The sequence below is a fragment of the Tursiops truncatus genome, chromosome 16, assembly GCF_011762595.2.
Source record: "Tursiops truncatus isolate mTurTru1 chromosome 16, mTurTru1.mat.Y, whole genome shotgun sequence".
In the NCBI taxonomy this organism is placed as follows: domain Eukaryota; kingdom Metazoa; phylum Chordata; class Mammalia; order Artiodactyla; family Delphinidae; genus Tursiops; species Tursiops truncatus.
Genome location: NC_047049.1, coordinates 40,630,042 through 40,650,047, shown reverse-complemented (window position 1 = coordinate 40,650,047; position 20,006 = coordinate 40,630,042). Strand labels below are relative to the sequence as shown.

At 34.2% G+C, this 20,006-nt stretch overlaps 1 protein-coding gene across 8 annotated transcripts in view; it reads left to right on the top strand.

The window, feature by feature from the left end:
- PCDH15 (protocadherin related 15) overlaps positions 1-20,006 on the top strand; it is a 727,135-nt gene that overhangs the window by 638,011 nt on the left and 69,118 nt on the right. For all 8 annotated transcript variants that reach the window (XM_033841882.2, XM_033841881.2, XM_073793727.1 and 5 more), the window contains one exon: positions 5,554-5,681. In XM_033841882.2, the coding sequence (XP_033697773.1) occupies positions 5,554-5,681 (128 nt within the window). The remainder of the gene's footprint in view (positions 1-5,553; positions 5,682-20,006) is intronic.

Below are 20,006 nucleotides of genomic sequence, written 5' to 3'. Positions count from 1 at the left end.
CACATGAAAAAAATTTCTTTTATAATTCAATGCTAGAAATTATTATTTTTTCAAATTTCATGGTATTAATATTCTTCCTCATTCAGATAAAATAATAATAATAATAATAATACTTTCTCTCTCCTACCTCGAGAGTCAGGAAGCTCTGAGACATTTGAAATAGTGACGCCATCATGTACTGTATTTAGTGCTTTACATTTATTCATTCATTTTACCATGTTGTTGTTGAGAAACTAACTCAGAAAGGGTAAGTAACCTGTGTAAGGTCACACCATGTACATGGAGTATTACTGGCATTTGACCCAGGCTCTGGCTCCATAGCTTGTGCTTAAATTTGTTTATTTCCCAGTTTACAACTACAGCAGTTTTATTGGTCCTTATGACTCCTGTATTAAACTGTTTTTGTGGAAAGAGATGGAGTTTAATAGATACAAATGAATTAAAATAGTGTTTGTTTATTCTGAATGGAAACATACTGAGCTAAAAGTCATCATCATTCCTGTTGCAAATGCCTCTAAATGCATCAATGTGGTCTCAGCATTAGCACAAAATGCTAGCAATGCCAGTGAAAAGAAATAATATTGCATTCTTAGCTTCTGTTTTGCTGGTTACTGTTTACAGGGAAACTTAGTTTATTAAATTTTCCTAATGGGAAAAATACGTTAATATAGACACAAAGCCAAACTTTAATTAATATTTAGAATATTACTCCCCTGATTATCTCCTCATCACTATAGTTGTAAAATTGTCAATGTCGTCATTTTCTTCACTAAAAGACTTAGCTAAAAATCAAGTGTATATTAAAAAAAAAAATCAAATGTATATTATAGTAATCTGAGTGTAAGTTTTGAAGCCAGTAGTTACATGCAGTTATTTCTTTAATTCAGTTATTAACCTTTCAGCCAACACATATACAAAAATGTATGTTTTAGATACAAGCAATTAAAATCATGCAAAAACTAATTAAATCAACATCAAAGCTAAATTAGAAAACTACTAAAATGAACCTCAAAATATTGTCTCTCTTGCTGCCTAACTACTTAAAATAAGCATTGTATATAAATATGACTAAGTACAATTCCTGCAGAGCAAAAAGCTGAGAGATAAGAAACAGTGACTTTTCTCATTCTAACATACTTACTTAATAACTTATTTTTCAAAAGATCATGTAAATATATTGTATTCCTAATTCCATCTAATGAACACACTATAACACATTTCTTCTATACTTTTTTTTCAAACTCTATTTTCTTAGTGAATATCTATAAACCCTTTAGTAAGATCAGATTACATGCTTATCTCAGATGATCCTTTTGTTCTTAAACATTCCTTTATCTATAGAAATAGTCATTTATCTGGCATATAAACTAAGGCAGAGGAACAGAGAGGAAGTTAACAATAGTGTAAGAACCAAGAATCTTCAGGGTAATTCCAGACAGCCCATGGAATTATGAATGGTTTTAGATTTAGTATTTTCCTAATATTAAACTTTAAAAAAAGTCTGTTATCTTTAAGAGAGATATGCTTACTCTTAACAACAACATGCCATTGCTTGGCACTATGATTTTTTAAGGGCTTAAATATGTATCATCTCATTTCATTTATGGGGATAAAATACAGTGATTCATTCTATTTAAGCGAATATCAGGTAGGGGAGTGGTAGCAATTTTAGTCTAATTCAACATTTATTAAACACCTACTGTGTAGAAGTCATGGTGCTTCTAAAATTTAGTTTTCCAGTAAAGTACATACAAAAATAATATTAAAGGAAAAATAGCATAAAAGATACATGTGTGTGTGTGTGTGTGTGTGTGTACATGCACTTTAAAGAGGATCTAACTTTGATCTCTTGGCACCAGCAAAGTAACAAATATGTAACTCTGGTATTTCAAGCATTTTTTGAAAGTTCTGTGCAATAGAACCACATTATGATACAATTCAAAAAAAAAAATCTATGTAATGTGTTAGACCACAAAGAATATTTAACAATAAGAAAAACACCATCCTTGGCTTCAAGGTTTTACAGTCTAATCTAGTGTATGTTTTCTATCAGACTAAGCTCCTATATTCCCAAGTATTACAGTCAATATTTCTTTGATGTTTATATGCTAGTAATACTTACAGATATGGTTGGAGTTCACAGCATACGGATTGAGGGAATGTCAGGAACAGATGCCAACGGGCAGTGACAGGGGTGGAGGTGAATGGGATTGAACCCCTGACTTTAAAGAATGCAGTGAAGATGGCGATGACCAATATTTGATCAAATAATTGCAGCCCATTTTAATTGAGTCCCATATCGAAGGCATGTGCACGTAAATGGGCTCAGGAGAGGGCATTGTTATATATTTACACACACTTTCCATTTTATCTTTATTTCTCTAGCCAATCTCTCTCTCTCTCTCTCTCTCTCTCTCTCATTTTAACTAGGGTTTTTCAGCCTCATCAGTATTGACATTTTGGGCTGGATAATTTTTTGTCATAGGGGCTTGTCCTGTTCATCACTGGATGTTCTCAGCATCTCTGGCCTCTACCAGCTAAATTCCAGTAGCACTCCCCCCACTGTCCCACCCTTTGTAGTTATTACTACCAGAAATGTCTCTGGATAGGCAAAATCAATCATGGTCTAGAACCATTGCTTTAACTCCTTGGAACATTATTCAGAAAGTATTTTATGAGAACCTGATGCAATGTAGGCAATAGGTTGGTCATGTGGATAGAAGAAACAGATTCATCTTGAGAATAATAAGGGTTCCCTAAGAAGAGAAAAATAACCGTACAGAATTAATTACTAAAAGTAAAGGAAAGGGAAAAATATCCAAACCAAATTTCGTTTTGAAAAACATAGAGTCAAGTTAAAGTTAATGGTATTTTGACTATCAGTTACTCTTCTGAACACTTTTCACCTTGTTTAGGATGTCTAACATAGAACAGAAGATCTACTCAAGGAGCTTTATATCCTGACTTGTATTTCCTTTTCTGAGCTTTAATTCTTAATAGGTCTATTTTCTCTTTCTTTAAACTAGTAAGTACCAGGAACGTAGCTCACATTTTGTTGCCTCAAGGGTCACTTCTGGAACTTCCTGACTCAATGCAAAGGTACTGCCGAAAGAGAAGTTTCTCTCATACAGAACTGGAGAAAAAGAATGTCAGTGAAGGAAGGGAAATGAGGCGCTGGGCCCCAAAGTGCATAGAAGGATACAATGTCTTTTAACCAAAACACTTGCCAAGCAATCTTTCATCCAGTTTAATTTCCTTCATCCCCGGTGGTTCTCCTTGGAAGCCTGTCATTGTCTCACCCAACCATAAGGAAGACTGCAAGAGGGTATTAGGTCATCAGGCACTTGTGTTGTCCTTCTCACAGTATTCTCTTATCCATTTTATCAACACCACTTTCCTTTCTCCCCACCCACCCTGCATCTTTCTTGTTCTATGCTTCATAACTACCTTAAAAAAATGATATAATATGGAGGGAAAAAAAGATTCTTCAGATACTCAAGGAGGTAAATAGTATATTCCCTTAAACGAATTTAAATTAGAGTTGCTTCCAAGTTTCTGCCTTAGAAATAATCAAAACCCAAATTAGGTGAAAGATCGTGATACAGTCCTTAGTCCTTACACACACCTAGTGAAAGGGTATGAGCCTCAGAAATCTATGGTGTCATGGACATTGTTAATGAATCAGAAAATCTAAGTGGATGCTATTCTAGTGATTAAACTATAGGGGTACTTTAATTATTTTTGGACTGGCCAACATTTATTTTATGTTCCTTAATTAGATACATCACAATTTCCACTCTCCTGCTTTATTCAAGTATAATTGACAAACTGTATATATTTAAGTTGTACAGTGTGGTGTTTTGATATACATATATACTGTGAAATGATTGCCACCAGTTAGTTTTCACATCCATCAACTCACATTTGTGTCCTGTTGTGTGTGTGTGTGTGTATATGTGTGTTTGGTGAGAACATTTTAAATCTATTCTCTTAGCAGATTTAAGTACATAGTACAGTATTATTAACTATCATCACCATGCTGTGCTTTAGATCCTCAGTTTTAGTTTGACTTATTTTTTAAAAAAGATTATCAAATTAGCTCCTTTGATTCCAGAAATTTAAAATTGCTACTAAGATGAAAATGGGTTTCATTTTGGATGAACTCTGTTGGTGGCTGACCAGGGTGCAATTTGAAGCCCTGGTACTGTAGAATAGAGAAGCATAGTCTATCATTAACCTTACTTCCCTGCTGGTACGCTTCTTTGTTGACCTAGTAAGTTTTTCTTTTTGATTCTAGCTTCTCCAGTTCAGGAATGGTGGGAAAGAGGCCAATAGGGGAGAAGCTAAATGAATAGCAGTAGGACAGGTGTAAAACCTTGTGGTTAACTCTCTTGTCTCACTGACCTTTCCCGAGTTAAGCAAAAAGGAGCCTTTTTCTAAATTCTTACTAGGACAATGAAGATTATTCATTCATTTAATCGACACATATACTATACACCCATGGTCCACCCACTGTGCCAGTAGGTTGGTGTTAATTAGTTATAGCTGAGGATACAATAAAGTAATAACATCTGGGTTTGCCTGATAGTTTGTAGATCAATTGCCGTATATTTGATCCTACTTGAAATGCATGAGAAAAGTTTACTTAGATAATACATCAAAATATTTATGTAATTTGAATCTACTTTTTGCAAAATGTTTACCAGTTATTCCTCATTTTATCTGGTTTGTAAGTTATTTTCATTTATCAGATTCTTTGTAAAGGGTCATTCTTGTACTAGTAAAAAGTGCTACATTTTTCCTTAAAAGTGCAATGATTGAGGGAGTGAGATTTTAACATGTGATGAAATGTATTCTTTATAGTATATTTAATGTGGTTTAAATTATAAAACCCAGTATTTATAAGTCATACAATAATCATCTCTCCAGCTACATCTTTTCCAATGAATGCTAGATAGCCTCTAATGCACGATAAAATTTGTTTTCCCGTTGTGGAAATAAGCACCTCACCCAAACATTGTGTACTTCTAATCTTAATATATATATATATATGTGTATATATATATATATATACACACACACACACATATATGCATATATATAATACTACATGTTAAGATAATATCATTGCTAGTTCTATACTTAAGAATAAAAATATTTTTAAATTTATGGCAGACTATTATTTCATAAGGTGTTTTATATATTTATGTCACTTTGGTGTAATTTGTAATGTGTGTGAAGTATTTGTAAATATGAAAGGTTGAATTGTTTTATTAAAATTAGCAGAACACAATAGTGTCTATTAAATCAAGTAAGATGAATTAACAAGACATTATAACTAAAAGAAATAGCAGCAACTTAACATTATGTTGCCAGAAACATCATTATCAATGTCCTCTTTGGGTATGGGGTATTAAGCATGCCAATTAGGAATGACTTTCTGATTTAAGTTTCTTCCACTGTTCAAAAGAAAGTACAGTAATTATTTACTCCAGTCCATCTTTTTCTAATTAATGACCATCAATAAAAAATATATTATTTCTTTTCCTCCAGGCAATAGAGCTAAAGTGTATATTGAGATTCAGGATGAAAATGATCATCCCCCAGTGTTTCAGAAAAAACTCTACATTGGAGGTGTATCTGAAGATGCAAAAATGTTTTCTTCTGTGCTCAGAGTTAAGGTATGAGAACATTTATTAAGATACAGAACTAAAAAGTCAAAGAGATCATATTTTGTAGATAAACTATAACCATGTAATTTATATTAACTGAGTACATTTTCATAGTTTAAACAAAAGTCTGAAACGGATAAGTGAGTTTAATTAGTCAAACTAAATACAGATTAATTATGAGGTGAATACTAAGCAACTTTTTGTGCTTTATTTTTACTATAAAAGTAGGAACAAATTATTTATGATGTTTTACATTGAATAAGATATCAAAATATCTGTTTTCCTAGTATATTTGTATGCCTTTAATATTCAGGATTAATTTACAATAACTCCAAAGAGTCTCAAAATGGAGTTTCTTGTAGCAAATATAAAATTACTATTTTCTGATTGAAGAAATAATGTAATAAATTTTGTAATTCTTTTTTCTGCAATAATTTTTTAAAATTCAAGATGCTAGTTAAATCAATGTAAAAAATAACACTACTAACACTACTAACATTAGTACTTTAGTAAAGATTTTTTAAAACCTTCATATGTCAGAAATGTTAGAATTTAAAAACACAATATCATAGACTAAAGTTGATAATTTTCAATTTTTCTTTAGTTAATTATCAAATACGTTTTCAGATTTTTTTCAATAGTACATAAAGTTGAAATAGTTTTATAACTAAAAAATAAATTTGTAAATATTGCATTACATTGAGGAAATTTTATAGGCTATAGGATTTTAGATTATTAATTACAGAGTTATATTTCTGAAGCTATTTTAATAATCAATTTTTAAAATAGCTATTAGCATACAAACATAAAACCTAAATATTTCTAAGCAAATCCAGCTATTGATTGCCTCTAGTTTTGCGTATGAGTAGTTGCCTTTCTTTCCCTATTACCAGGAGTACCATGATTGAGCTCTTCTTACATATGATTTTATCACCTTAACATCCTTAAGTAAGAAAGAGAAAAATCAACCAAGCAAATAAAGCATGTGTGTTGTACTTGCAAAATAGCTCTTCCACAGTGCCAAATTCTGACTCCTGATTTGAATCACCAGTTGCAACTAAAATTGGTGTACAAATTCAAGCCAATTACATTATATCCAACTTGCATTATGATTTACAGGTAGCAGTCCTTTGTAGTTGATTTTTATCTTATTTTACATTTTAGTCCTATTAACGATTGATTCAGTTTATTCATTTAGTCAGTAAATAATTTTGGGGTGTTTATAGTGTGAGTTGTTCTAGAAGTTGGACATAGAGCAACTAAAAAATAATCAAACAAAAAACCCCCAAACTTCCTACCCTAGTAATGCAAACAAACTAATAGAAGAAACAAATTGTAGATCAAGAAAACAGGAACTATTAACATAAAGTCATGTGGTCAAGAGAGAAACTTGTCTATTTCTAGGTAAGGAGCATTCTGGGCATTCCAATATAAAGTCTCTAAAGTTGGAGGGAATTTGGGGAGGTCAGTGTGACTGAAAAAGACTGGCTGGGGATGAGACTGGAAATGCAGCCCAGGACCAGAATATGGGATTTATTTTACATGTGCTTAGAAAGAAAGTTTTTGAATGGTTTTGTCTAGAAGTGTGACATAATCCAATATAAAAGGATTATTCTGGATATTGTGCAGGGTGGGATGTGGGAGTAGATACACAGTGTTTTTAGACAAGAGTAGAAACAGAGCCCAATGCATCACTAGTCCAGGCAAGATTTGGTAGTGACTTGAACCATGGTGTAGAATGGGGAGATGATGAGAAGGAAGTAAAAAGGAAGCCAAACGGATTTGCTGATGGATTATATGTGGGGCATTAGAGAAAATCAAGGTTGACTCTGAGGGTTTTGTTCTGAACAGGTCCCCATTGCTCCCTCGGGAATTATGGTGCAAAAATCAAGAGTTCACTTTTGGATATTTCATGTTTGTGAGGCATTTTCAATATGCAAGCATAATTCTTGGCAAGATGGTTACAGATGCTGATTTAGATTCAGGAAAGAAATTGCAGGCCAGGATGAAATCATGATATTAAAGAAAATGGATGTAGGTAGAAAAGTCCAGGGACTTCCCTGGCGGTCCAGTGGTTAAGACTTCGCCTTCCAATGCAGGGTGTGCAGGTTTGATCCCTGGTTGGGGAGCTAAGATCCCACATGCCTCACAGCCAAAAAACCAAAACATAAAACAAGCAATATTGTAACAAATTCAATAAAGACTTGAAAAATGGTCCACATCAAAAAAACAAAAAGCTTAAAAAAAATGTCCAAAGACTAAGCCTTAGGAACTCAATACTTAGAGATCAGGAAGCGGATTCATCAAATCATGCTGAGAAATTGCTGCCATGAGGTAGCAAGAATACTAGGAAAATGTATAATAGGGTCCCTGAGACTCGTAAGAACTAAATTGCTGAAAGAGGGAGTGATCAACTGTCAAGCGCTGCTGTGAATAGAGTGCCCCTGTGTATTTTTACATGACCACTCATGCTAATAGAAGTAATACTGTAGTGGAGAAAAAAAATAAGCTAAATGCTAAAATATTCCATTAATAAAGGAGATTATTCAAGAAACCTATATATGACGGCAGTAAGAGAATTTAATGGGTGATATTATCTGATGATGGCATTTACTTCAGAAGAATTGCGAGAAGGTGGCAAAGGAGATAGAATAATGTTCTAGAAGCAGTGATTCAGAGACAGGACACGTGCCACCTATCTACCTCTAGGCATTGTGCTGTGTCAGATACAGGAGCCACTTTTTGAGTCAGCCTTAGAAAGCAGTATCGTATGTAGGGGAGAGGACCAGGGTGGGAAGAGTAAAAAAGTAATGGTAATATTCAAAGGGAAGGTTGAATATTTAGGCGATATTGCTGATGATGGACTATGAATTCCAAGGAATCCTGGTGAAAGGTTGGTGGTGGAAGTAAAGGTGAAGTGGGAAACTGAATCAAATTAGGATGTGTGAAGAGCTACATGGGAAGAAATATCTGGGGGGTGAGAGATGCATCGGAGAGAAGCCATGGACTACTTTTGATGATGTAGACAGGGATGGGATTGATTATTTCTCCAGGACTACCAAGAATTCCATAGGACAGTCCTTTCTTCAATTGATCAGTGGGTTATTCAGGCTAAGGAGAGGGGTCCTTTTCAGGAAACCAATTTCATGCCATATAATATTCTATGTAGGAGGGGAGACAGAGACAGAGAAGGGATGTGAGAAAAAGCATAGCAATGTATTGATGCAAGTATATGCTGTTATGATTAATTCAGTTAGGAAAGCACAAATTGTTATGTGGATTCAAGGGAAGGAGACATTTTCATTGGTAAAGAACATAAAAGTTTTCCTGGGGGATGAAGAATTTGAGTGGCACTGAAGAGCCATTAGACTTTCTCAAAGTGCAAATGAGAATAGTCTAAGCAGAGGAAACACAAAGCCAAACCCAGAAAAAACAAAGTGCAGAGTGTGTTTGTGGAACAGTGATAGGAGGCAAGGACCTTAGGAAGTGATGGGGGTAATAAATCTTCAGTGGTGAACATTTTCAAATGCTACCTTTAGCCTTGAAGCCTGGAAGCTTCTCCTTTACAAATTTAATCGGAGTGAAAGTGAGTTAAGCAAGTCTTTTCAATTCATACTTAGGGCAGCAAAAAATGTTATTAGAAATAGCCCTGGATCAGGGCCAGCCAAGCCCAAATCTTGGCAGAAGATGATTTAAAAAACAGGGAATCAGCCTACGATTGTGAAAGAGGCTTTTTACCACTTACTGTATAATATTGGGGTAATGTTAGATTTTATCCACCATACACGCAAGTTAAATTTTTTTAGTCCATCATGAAATCATAAAGATAAATTTTTTTTAAATTGTGTTATGTGTAGGAACGGTAAGAGGAAACATATTAGAGGATTTACTAAGAAATATGAGACTAAAATATCAATGAATAAAACAATACTTACTATTTTCAAATATGGACAGTGGATTAAAGGCATTACTAAAAGTATGTTAGGAGAAAGGCAACACAATGAGAGCATTATTGAAATTAATTATTCAATATAAGTGATAGTAAAAGAAGGAAAATTTTGTATATATATGTTTGTGTATGGGTGCACTCTGAAATGATATACCTAATATGCTTAGAGACCTATTTAAAGTTCTTTTTTTTTTTTTTTTTTTTAGAAAATATACATTGTATACCTAGTGTGTGTTGAAAATACAGAGGCAAACAAAACAGACTGTCCTCTGCCTTTATAGAGTTAGCATTCTAATAAACTAGACCAAAAAAGCAGGTAATTATTAAGGCTTTTATTTAAACACACATGTAAAGATTTGGATTCTGGCTCAATGATATGAATGTTCATATCATGTTAAAGTAATTCCTGGATTGTGTCAAAGGACACAGAACAAGAGAATTAATTAGGGACTACCTGCTACATTTGCTATGGTTTAATGCTGATAACTGTCACAACTGATTCTTCAAAACTGATTTCCATTGATCACACCAATCAGTAATTTTAATTGCAGGGAGAGAGAGAAGAAAATCAACTTGTAATTTTTCTCTTCAGTCTTTAATACAAGAATTAATGTCCCTTAAAAGTATCACCCTTAGCATATACCCAAAAGAATTGAAAGCAGGGACTCAAACAGGTATTTTTATATCAGTGTTCATAGCAGCATTATTCACAATAGCTAAAAGGTGGAAACAACCTATATGTCCAGTAATGGATGAATGGATAAACAGTGATTGCTTTACAATGTTGTGTTAGTTTCTGCTGTAAAATGAAGTGAATCAGCTATATGTATACATATATCCCCTTCCTCTTGGACCTCCCTCCCCACCCCCATCCCACCCATCTGTGTCATCACAGAACACCAAGCTGAGCTCCCTGTGCTTTATAGCAGGTTCCCAGTAGCTTTCTATATTACACATGGTAGTGTATTTATGTCAAACCAAATCTTCCAATTCATCCCACCCTCCCCTTCCCCCACTGTGTCCACATGTCCATTCTCTACATCTGTCTCTCTCTTCCTGCCCTGCAGACAGGTTCATCTGTACCATTTTTCAAGATTCCACATATATGCATTAATATATGATATTTGTTTTTCTCTTTCTGACTTACCTCACTCTGTATGACAGACTCTAGGTCCATCCACATCTCTATAAATGACCCAATTTCATTCCTTTTTATGGCCGAGTAATATTCCATTATATATGTACCACATCTTCTATATCTGTTCATCTGTCAATGGACAGTTAGGTTGTTTCCATGTCCTGGCTATTGTAAATAATGCTGCAATGGACATTGCGGTACATGTGACTTTTTTTTTTTTTTTTTTTTTTTTTTCGGTACACGGGCCTCTCACTGTCGTGGCCTCTCCCGTTGCGGAGCACAGGCTCCGGACGCGCAGGCTCAGTGGCCATGGCTCACGGGCCCAGCCGCTCCACGGCATGTGGGATCTTCCCGGACCGGGGCACGAACCCGTGTCCCCTGCATCGGCAGGCATACTCTCAACTACTGTGCCACCAGGGAAGCCCAACACATGTGACTTTTTGAATTATGGTTTTCTCAGGGTATACGCCCAGTAGTGGGATTGCCGGGTCATTAGATAGTTCTATTTTTAGCTTTTTAAGGAACCTCCATACTATTCTCCACAGTGGCTGTATCAATTTACATTCCCATCAACAGTGCAAGAGGCTTCCCTTTTCCCCACACCCTCTCCAGCATTTATTGTTTGTAAATTTTTTGATGACGGCCACTCTGACAAGTGTGTGATGGTACCTCATTATAGTTTTGATTTGCATTTCTCTAATAATTAGTGATATTGAGCATCTTATCATGTGCCTCTTGGCCATCTGGATGTCTTCTTTAGAGAAATATGTATTTAGGTCTTCACCCATTTTTGGATTGGGTTGTTCAGTTTTTTGATGTTGAGCTGCATGAGCTGCTTGTATATTTTGGAGATTAATCCTTTGTCCATTGCTTCGTTTGCAAATACTTTCTCCCATTCTCAGGGTTGTATTTTTGTCTTATTTATGGTTTTCTTTGCTGTGCAAAAGCTTTTAAGTTTAATTAGGCCCCATTTGCTTGTTTTTATTTTCATTACTATAGGAGGTGGGTCAAAAAAGATCTTGCTGTGATTATGTCAAAGAGTGTTCTTCCCATGTTTTCCTCTAAGAGTTTTACAGTGTCTGATCTTACATTTAGGTCTTTAATCCATTTTGCATTTATTTTTGTGTATGGTATTAGCGAGTGTTCTAATTTCATTCTTCTACATATAGCTTTCCAGTTTTCCCAGCACCACTTATTGAAGAGGCTGTCTCTTCTCCATTGTATATTCTTGCCTCCTTTGTCATAGATTAGGTGACCATAGGTGTGTGGGTTTATCTCTGGGCTTTCTATCCTGTACCATTGATCTATATTTCTGTTTTTGTGCCAGTACCATGCTGTCTTGATTACTTAGCTTTGTAGTATAGTCTGAAGTCCAGGATCCTGATTCCTCCAGCTCCGTTTTTCTTTCTCAAGACTGCTTTGGCTATTTGAGGTCTTTTGTGTTTCCATACAAATTGTAAAATATTTTGTTTTAATTCTGTGAAAAATGCCATTGGTAATTTGATAAAGATTGCATTGAATCTGTAGATTGCTTTGGGTAGTATAGTCATTTTCACAATACTGATTCTTCTAATCCAAGAATATGATATATCTCTCCACCTCTGTGTCATCTTTAATTTCCTTCATCAGTGTTTTATAGTTTTCTGAGTACAAGTCTTTTGCCTCCTCAGGAGGTTTATTCCTAGGTATTTTATTCTTTTTGTTGCAGTGGTAAATGGTATTGTTTCCTTAATTTCTCTTTCTGATCTTTTGTTGTTAGTGTATTAGAATGCAAGAGATTTCTGTGTATTAATTTTGTATCCTGCAACTTTACTAAATTCCTTGATGAGCTCTAGTGTTCTGGTGGCATCTTTAGGATTATCTGTGTATAGTATCATGTCATCTGCAAACAGTGACAGTTTTACTTCTTTTTTGCCAATTTGTATTCCTTTTATTTCTTTTCATTCTCTGATTGCCGTGGCTCGAATTTCCAATACTATGTTGAATAATAGTGGTGAGAGTGGACATCCTTCTCTTGTTCCTGATCATAGAGGAAATGCTTTCAGTTTTTTACCATTGAGAATGATGTTTGCTGTGGGCTTGTTGTATATGGGCTTTATCATGTTGAGGTAGGTTTCCTCTATGCCTAGTTTCTGGAGAGTTTTTATCATAAATGGGTGTTGAATTTTGTCAAAAGCTTTTTCTCCATTTATTGAGATGATCATATAGTTTTTAGTCTTTAATTTGTTAATATGTTGTATCACATTGATTGAGTTGCATATATTGAAGAAGCCTTGCATCCCTGGGATGAATCCCACTTGATCATTGTGTATGATCCTTTTAATGTGTTGTTGGATTCTGTTTGCTAGTATTTTGTTGAGTATTTTTGCCTCTATGTTCATCAGTGATACTGGTCTGTAATTTTCTTTTTTTGTTGAACATTGATAACTGAAATATGCTAATGAAAAATGACTGATAAATTTCATTACATCAGAATAACGGACTACAATGACAAAGACAGCATAAAAGATTAAAATACAAGCAATTAGCTGAAAGCAAATATTTACAACATATATTTAAAAAAAAAACTCAAAGAAACAGTTTCCAGAATATAGAAAGAACTTTAAAACAGCAACTATTTATCCAGTAAAAACAAGGTTGAAAAGTCATGAATATTTGTCATATTATTCAAAAATTTCTGTGTGAGGTAAGAAAGATTAAGCTAGACCTTTGAATATTGTCCCTCTTGGGCTGTTGGAAAATACCAGTCAGTGAATATTATTTGTTAATAACAATAGCTGCCATTTATTTGTCTTTATTACTTTTCTGAGAACTGTGAAAACCTCTTTATTTTAGCCTACCGAAAGTGTTTAAATAAAGAAGCAAACGAATAAAACAAACAAATAAACACACTTACCTATAAAGTAGATGCGATTATTCCTTGTTTTATTGTTGGAAAAATTGAAGATTAGTAACGTTATATAGCTTTCCAAGTATTACTCAGCCAATAACCAATGAAGTCAGAATTAAAAGTTTAAGTTTACCTTAGTTCAAGGCCTTTTCTTGTAATCTCTGTATCACATTGCTTTCTATGGGAAGTGAGGAATAGTATCTTGGCAGGGGTAGAATGTTGGCAGAAATAACATATTAAGTTCCTATGAAAAAAGTGGAGATAATTAACATGGCAACTAACTGCTTCTCAAATTGAGATGACCTCTGTGAATTATGACCCCCTCTATTAAGGTAACAAGTCAGATCTGGTTTTAGAAACACTTTTCAATTTATTAACTAATATGTCTAGTTTATTGCATGTCTTTTTAACTGCAACTGATAGCCTAATTTAATACAAATATAGGGACAAGTTAAATGTGATCAAGAGTAATTTAAATCTTTCTGAAGTATGAAGATATTTTCCAGAAGTTAATGCAATAAGGATTAATCCCTCCTTATAAGTTGCAGATATGAAAAATTCAGTGTCAGAAAAATTGAATTAAAATGTAGACTTGATTTCTACTGAAAGTCAAAAAGACCGTGAACATTACATCTTTGAGTTAATAAAGAAGCCAGATTTAAGAAATTTATAGACTGAAAGAAAGTAATATTTCAAAAAAGCATCAAGAAAGGGAGCATTCTGACCAATCTCTAATTCTTTATTACATTGCCTAAATAAGCTTGGAATGACAGCAAGAGATTTTAGCAGAAAGACGCTGGTGAGAGAAAAAAGCCACAGCCATGGTTAGAGGATGCAAATTTCCTTAGTGGCAAAAAGTATAGAAATATGCAAGAGTAACAATGCAGACAGCAACATAATTGTTTCTAGACAGAGATAAGGGCCTCTGAGGGATCCTGTTCCCTGGCCCTCTGCCTGCTCATATGGGTCTGACAGAAAACAATTCCAGCACACCCATGAGGGTTTAGCATGTGTTTCCCCAGTGTAGCATCTTTTACTGGGCCAGACTCATGCCTGGCTTATGTCAAAACTGGTACTAATAGCAAACCCTTACCCCGTGTTTACACAATGCTAAGTACTCTAGACACTTGTCAGGAATGAACTCATGTGTTCCCCTCAGAAAGCCCATGAGGTAGCTACTATTATCATTCTCAATTTATAGATGAGAACACTGAGACACAGAAACAATATGTAACCTGCCCAATGTGTACACCTAGGCCATAGTGAAGCCAGGATTCATAGCCAGGCACTCTAGCCCGGAGACAATGCTCTGTTCTCCCAGGTAGAACAGCGCTGGGCTGGAGTCACATCATTTGGATTCAGTCCCAGATATGCTCTTAACTCTCTACGGAACGTTACACTTCATCACTCTGGGCCATAGTTGTCTTCTCTTATGCAAATACTGCTTTAGAACTAGGTGCCCTTAAACGTCTATAACCGCTTCTGATGGTTTGCATGTTATTTACCTTAGGAAAATTACAGTGTGGGGGAAAAAAAGCCAAGTACCCTAAGAGAATTGTTATATTTGAGAACTACATTGTAAAGGTCAAATTCTGAAATCCAAAGCACTTATTTTTCACAGTTTTTATGGTTTACTTGAAGTTATGGTCACTTGAAGCTGGTGGATTATTTTATGACAATTTCTCCCTAGTTGCTCCATATAACAAAGATATAAACAAGTACCAGTCTGAAATTCCCATGAAATGGTAATTTTGATTCCCCTTTGCCAACTCTGGGAAACCCAGCTTTATACAAACACTACTTATTGTTTCAAGAGTGATGTTTCTTAGGAGATCTTACCATTTGTTTCCTTCATGATTACCATGCCATCTAACCTTCTATGGTTTGTACCTTGAACAAGTGAATGCACACAGGTGCCTGAGGTCTCACTGTCTTCTTGGCTATAACCCTATAACTGAATTACTATCTATCTATCTATCTATCTATCTATCTATATAATTTAGATATTATATTGTTATCATGTATCTATGTGCTTGTTTTCTCTACTAGAATTCACATTTCATCTAAGCAAGTATCATGCTTTCTCACTAACTTAATGACATTATAGATACATTGTGCTTAACATCTTAAGGTGGTGCTTAACATCTTAAGGTGGTGTTAGAAATTTTATTTATTTTTACATGTAGTTATGTCTTTTAGTATGTTTAATCAAGACTTTCCATGTAATACTTGAATGAATTATTGACTTTCAGATAAGTAAAATACACTTTAAATTAAACTCTTGGGCTTGGTTACAGCACTGAGAGTGACAGGACCTATCATTTCTCTGGTAATTTCCCTTCTTGTGAAAATTAGAAGCTTAGATTTGGTGATATCTTTATGAATCTATCATGGTTTTCCATTGATTTAACCACTCTGGAGAAACCAAATGTCAAGAAAATTATTTTTTCCTAACAACTGGTGTATTTTTGTTATATATTATTGTATCTTATGTATTTTTGGAAAAGACCTCATGTCTATTTTTGAATTCTATGGAGTATATGCAAACAGATAGTTACTAACCACTCTGTGTCTAAGAGTCTATACATTCTAAGCCTGTATTTTCCCCTGTGCAAGTTGAGGTATATGAACATAGCACCATCACCAGTTTCTGATGCATAACATTTGCCTCTTTTGGTCAGAACAAGCAGAAAATTATAGTTTTGTTGCTAGTATTATACATGGACAAGACCACATCTATCTTTGTAGCCACAAATGGAGTTTCCAGATAAAATAATTCCACATATATGTTTTACTCTCTTTCTCTTCCCCTTCTCTGCAAAAATCTGTCTTTTTATTGTCCAGAAGAGAGATCTAAAATCATCTCATTTACGTAGTAGTAACTCAATTTACAGTTGTTGGTTTGAATGTAACTTAAGAATTGCCTTAATTTTTATTGCTTAAAATAGGAATGGGACTATTTTTTTTACAGGCTATAAATGTCTGAAGAATGACAAATTTGGGGTCCTTAAACGTAGAGGAAAATAGCTCTCATAACTGGAAATTACCTTAAAAGAAGAGAGTTTGAGAACTTTTTATGGGTTTCAAGCCATCAGGCATGTACATGAAGAAAAAGTAGTTTATTTGGTGAATGTCCAAATCATTTAACCTTCCCTAAATTAATTGGTGGCCCATATATTTCAAAGTCTGATCACACTTTAGTGAGCTTAGAAATGTATTTCATGCTTGCATGTCTTTCAGACGATTATATGTCTAACAATCCAAGGTATGGATGTGGAATATTATCTTCTGAATCAAGCTTGCATTTTCTTGTAGAAGATTTTATATGTTGTTGAGCAGTGATGGTTATATATACATTCCTATTTTATGTTTCAAGGACCATATCTTCCATCACCTGGTAGGAATATTGACAATCAGAATTCTTCCGAAATTTTCTGAAAATTCTTCTGAAATTCTTTAAACCTCCATTTAACTTTGTGCTGTACTGAACTGACACAGGAGACCTATAACACCAATCTTAGCAAAAATGATAAAAGTGAGCTTTTTAAAAGGTTTTTATTCATACTTCTCTAAATACACTTTATTTTTGAATTGCCTATTAGTACTGCCAATGAGAAGAGTAAAGTATTAGATTTCCCTAAAATGTATTTTGAAGAAAATTCATTTCTAAAAAAGTCATAAAGAATGGATGACTCTCCCTAGTAATTCTAATGTATTTACATTAATGAAAACCAGCAGGCCTGGAGCAAGACTATGTACATAAAGAGAATATAATTTACATCGGTTAGTTAATAAGTCACTGTATATCTGAGAATTACAAAGAGACTTTTCAAATTTTTTTCAAAAACAGACACAGAAATGTCTGCAATCACAAAAATGCATTCTAATGAATAGGAATAGTAAAACTCTAGAAATTCTCATCAAGTAGATCCTGAAACTTTATGTGGTTGCTACACTAATTTTTGTAAATTTATATCTCTTTTTATACTGCCTCATTTTATTTGTTCCCAGGATTTTTTTTTTCCTAGGAGTCATGGCCTCTTACAATCCCAGTGATCCATAAAAAGACAAAGTCAATGAGTTTCATAGTAATTTGAAAGACTTTATTACCACCTGAAGCCAATAGACCTGAAGATATGCTACAAGACAATATCAAAGATCTCCAATTCAGAGTATATAAGAACTCTAACAAACTGATGAGTGAAAACAGAACAAAACAAAGAGCTCAAGATAAAAAGATAGGAATCAGACTGGAATAGACCATGAATAAATATATAAAAATTGGCAAAAAAATGTATAAAGAGGAATTCAACTTTATTAACTACTAGGGAATTACAAAATAAACCATAAGAAATCACCACATGTTCATCAGGATAGCTAAAATAAAAAAGACAAAACCAAATTTCAAAACAACTGAATTTCTCAGATATTGCCAAAGGGTTATAAATTGGAACAATATTTTGGAAAACAGTTTGACATCATCTACTAAGTGTGAACATATGCATATCCCCTAATTCATAATTTCTACTCCTGAGTTTTTACACAACAAAAATGAATACATATGCTCATAAGAGATAGGTACAAAAAATCCACTATTTGTAAATACGTTAACTGTCTGTAAAATCAAAAAGCTGCAAACAACCTCAATGTCCAGCAACAGTACATACATTAATATATGTGAGCAAATGAATTCAGACCAAAAATACAAATTTCTTTAAGTCCCTTTATATAAAGTCCACAAACAGGAAAAACTAATCTAATCAGAATAGTTGTTATTCTTAGGAGGAGACTGATAACGCACTCTATTTCTTGATCTAGATGCTGGTTATGTCTGGAGATATAATTTGAAAAATAAAAATAAAAATTTTAAATGTTTAAAAAGTGCTAAATTCATAAAAACAAAAGGTAGAAGGTTATTCAACTTTCTGGTAATTCAAGCTGTTTTTCTTGGAAGGTGTAAAATAATTCTGACCAAAGTAGAGGAGTTCATATTTTTCTTATTAGCCCTCTGTGTAGTTAATATTAAGGAATTATCTATTTTTAATTCTTAGTGAAACAATGCCACATAGTTTTCTTTTGATTTTTAGCAAGAAAGCATATTTTGGGAAGATGGGACACTATGTTATTGGTGGCTGTGACTGAGAAATGCCAGTTATCAAGCATGGTAGGTTGAATCTGGAAGATAGTATTGGTAGAGAGAATGCAGGTTGGTATGAACAAGCACATGGGATTATCTGGTTCTTGGTTTCAGAATCCAAAATTGTAAGCCAGAGAGATAAGATTTGGACCTGAAAATTGTGTAATCGTATCCACAGGTTAGCAACAGATTGCTAAGTCCTTGCAAGACACATGAGCACAGGCAAAAGCCTTGCTGTTATGTTATGATATAGAGCACTGACCAAGAATCTGAGCTGAGTAGGAAGAATAAGTGAGAGGAAACAGATTGAAGTTTTAGAAGAACCAGGTGAAAGAAGGATTTAGGTGCTCAGCAGAGAACAAGCATCACAGGAAACATATAGTGTGCCTTCCAGACCTAGAAGGCCCCGGAGGAGAGCTCAGAACACACTCACTGCAGGGTTCAGTATCAAGGGCAAGGCCAGGTGATACTGAGACAACCACTTTTGAGGGAGGGGCTTTTTGTGGGTTTACAATTCTGGGTTAGAGCTAAAATTAGAGAGTGGGATGAGACTGAGACCAAAAGTACAAAAAAAGTACTTCTGTAGGCAGGAAATGAATAGAACAGGAATGCCTCTGCTCCTTCTATGACAGCAGGAATGACTTAGGGAACTAGGGAACTTTTCACTTAAGTCAATATTGATTAAAGTTTAATCAAATATTATGAATATGCTAAATCCCAAGATTATGAAATATCAGGTAAATGAATAAAAAACATAAAGGCCATAAAAATGAAGTTTTGATATTTAAATCTGTATCTTTTCCAAAAGCATAACGAAGAACACAAATCTGGATTTTTATCCTTTAACCACTACTGGGCTGTGTAACCTTGGACAAATTTCTTAATTTCTCTAAGCATCATGTCTACAAGTGATGGCAGTACTATCTAACAAATTTCTTTTGTTATAAATTTTAAAAATGCATAAAAAGCATGAACACAGTGCCTGTCTCCCAGAAATCTCTCAATAAATATTCACAGTCATTATTAGTTATTTTATCTGAGTAGTTCTTTTTGCCTATAAGATAATCATAATCTCAGACTCCAGATGTTCTTAATTCAGCATGCACAGTGCATATAAGTTATTAAAAACACAATTCTATTGAATGCTCAGGTATTTTATCATTGCCCTTGAAACCAAATAGTGGGCATGTCTTTCTAGAACTCACCTTTAGCATCAGTAT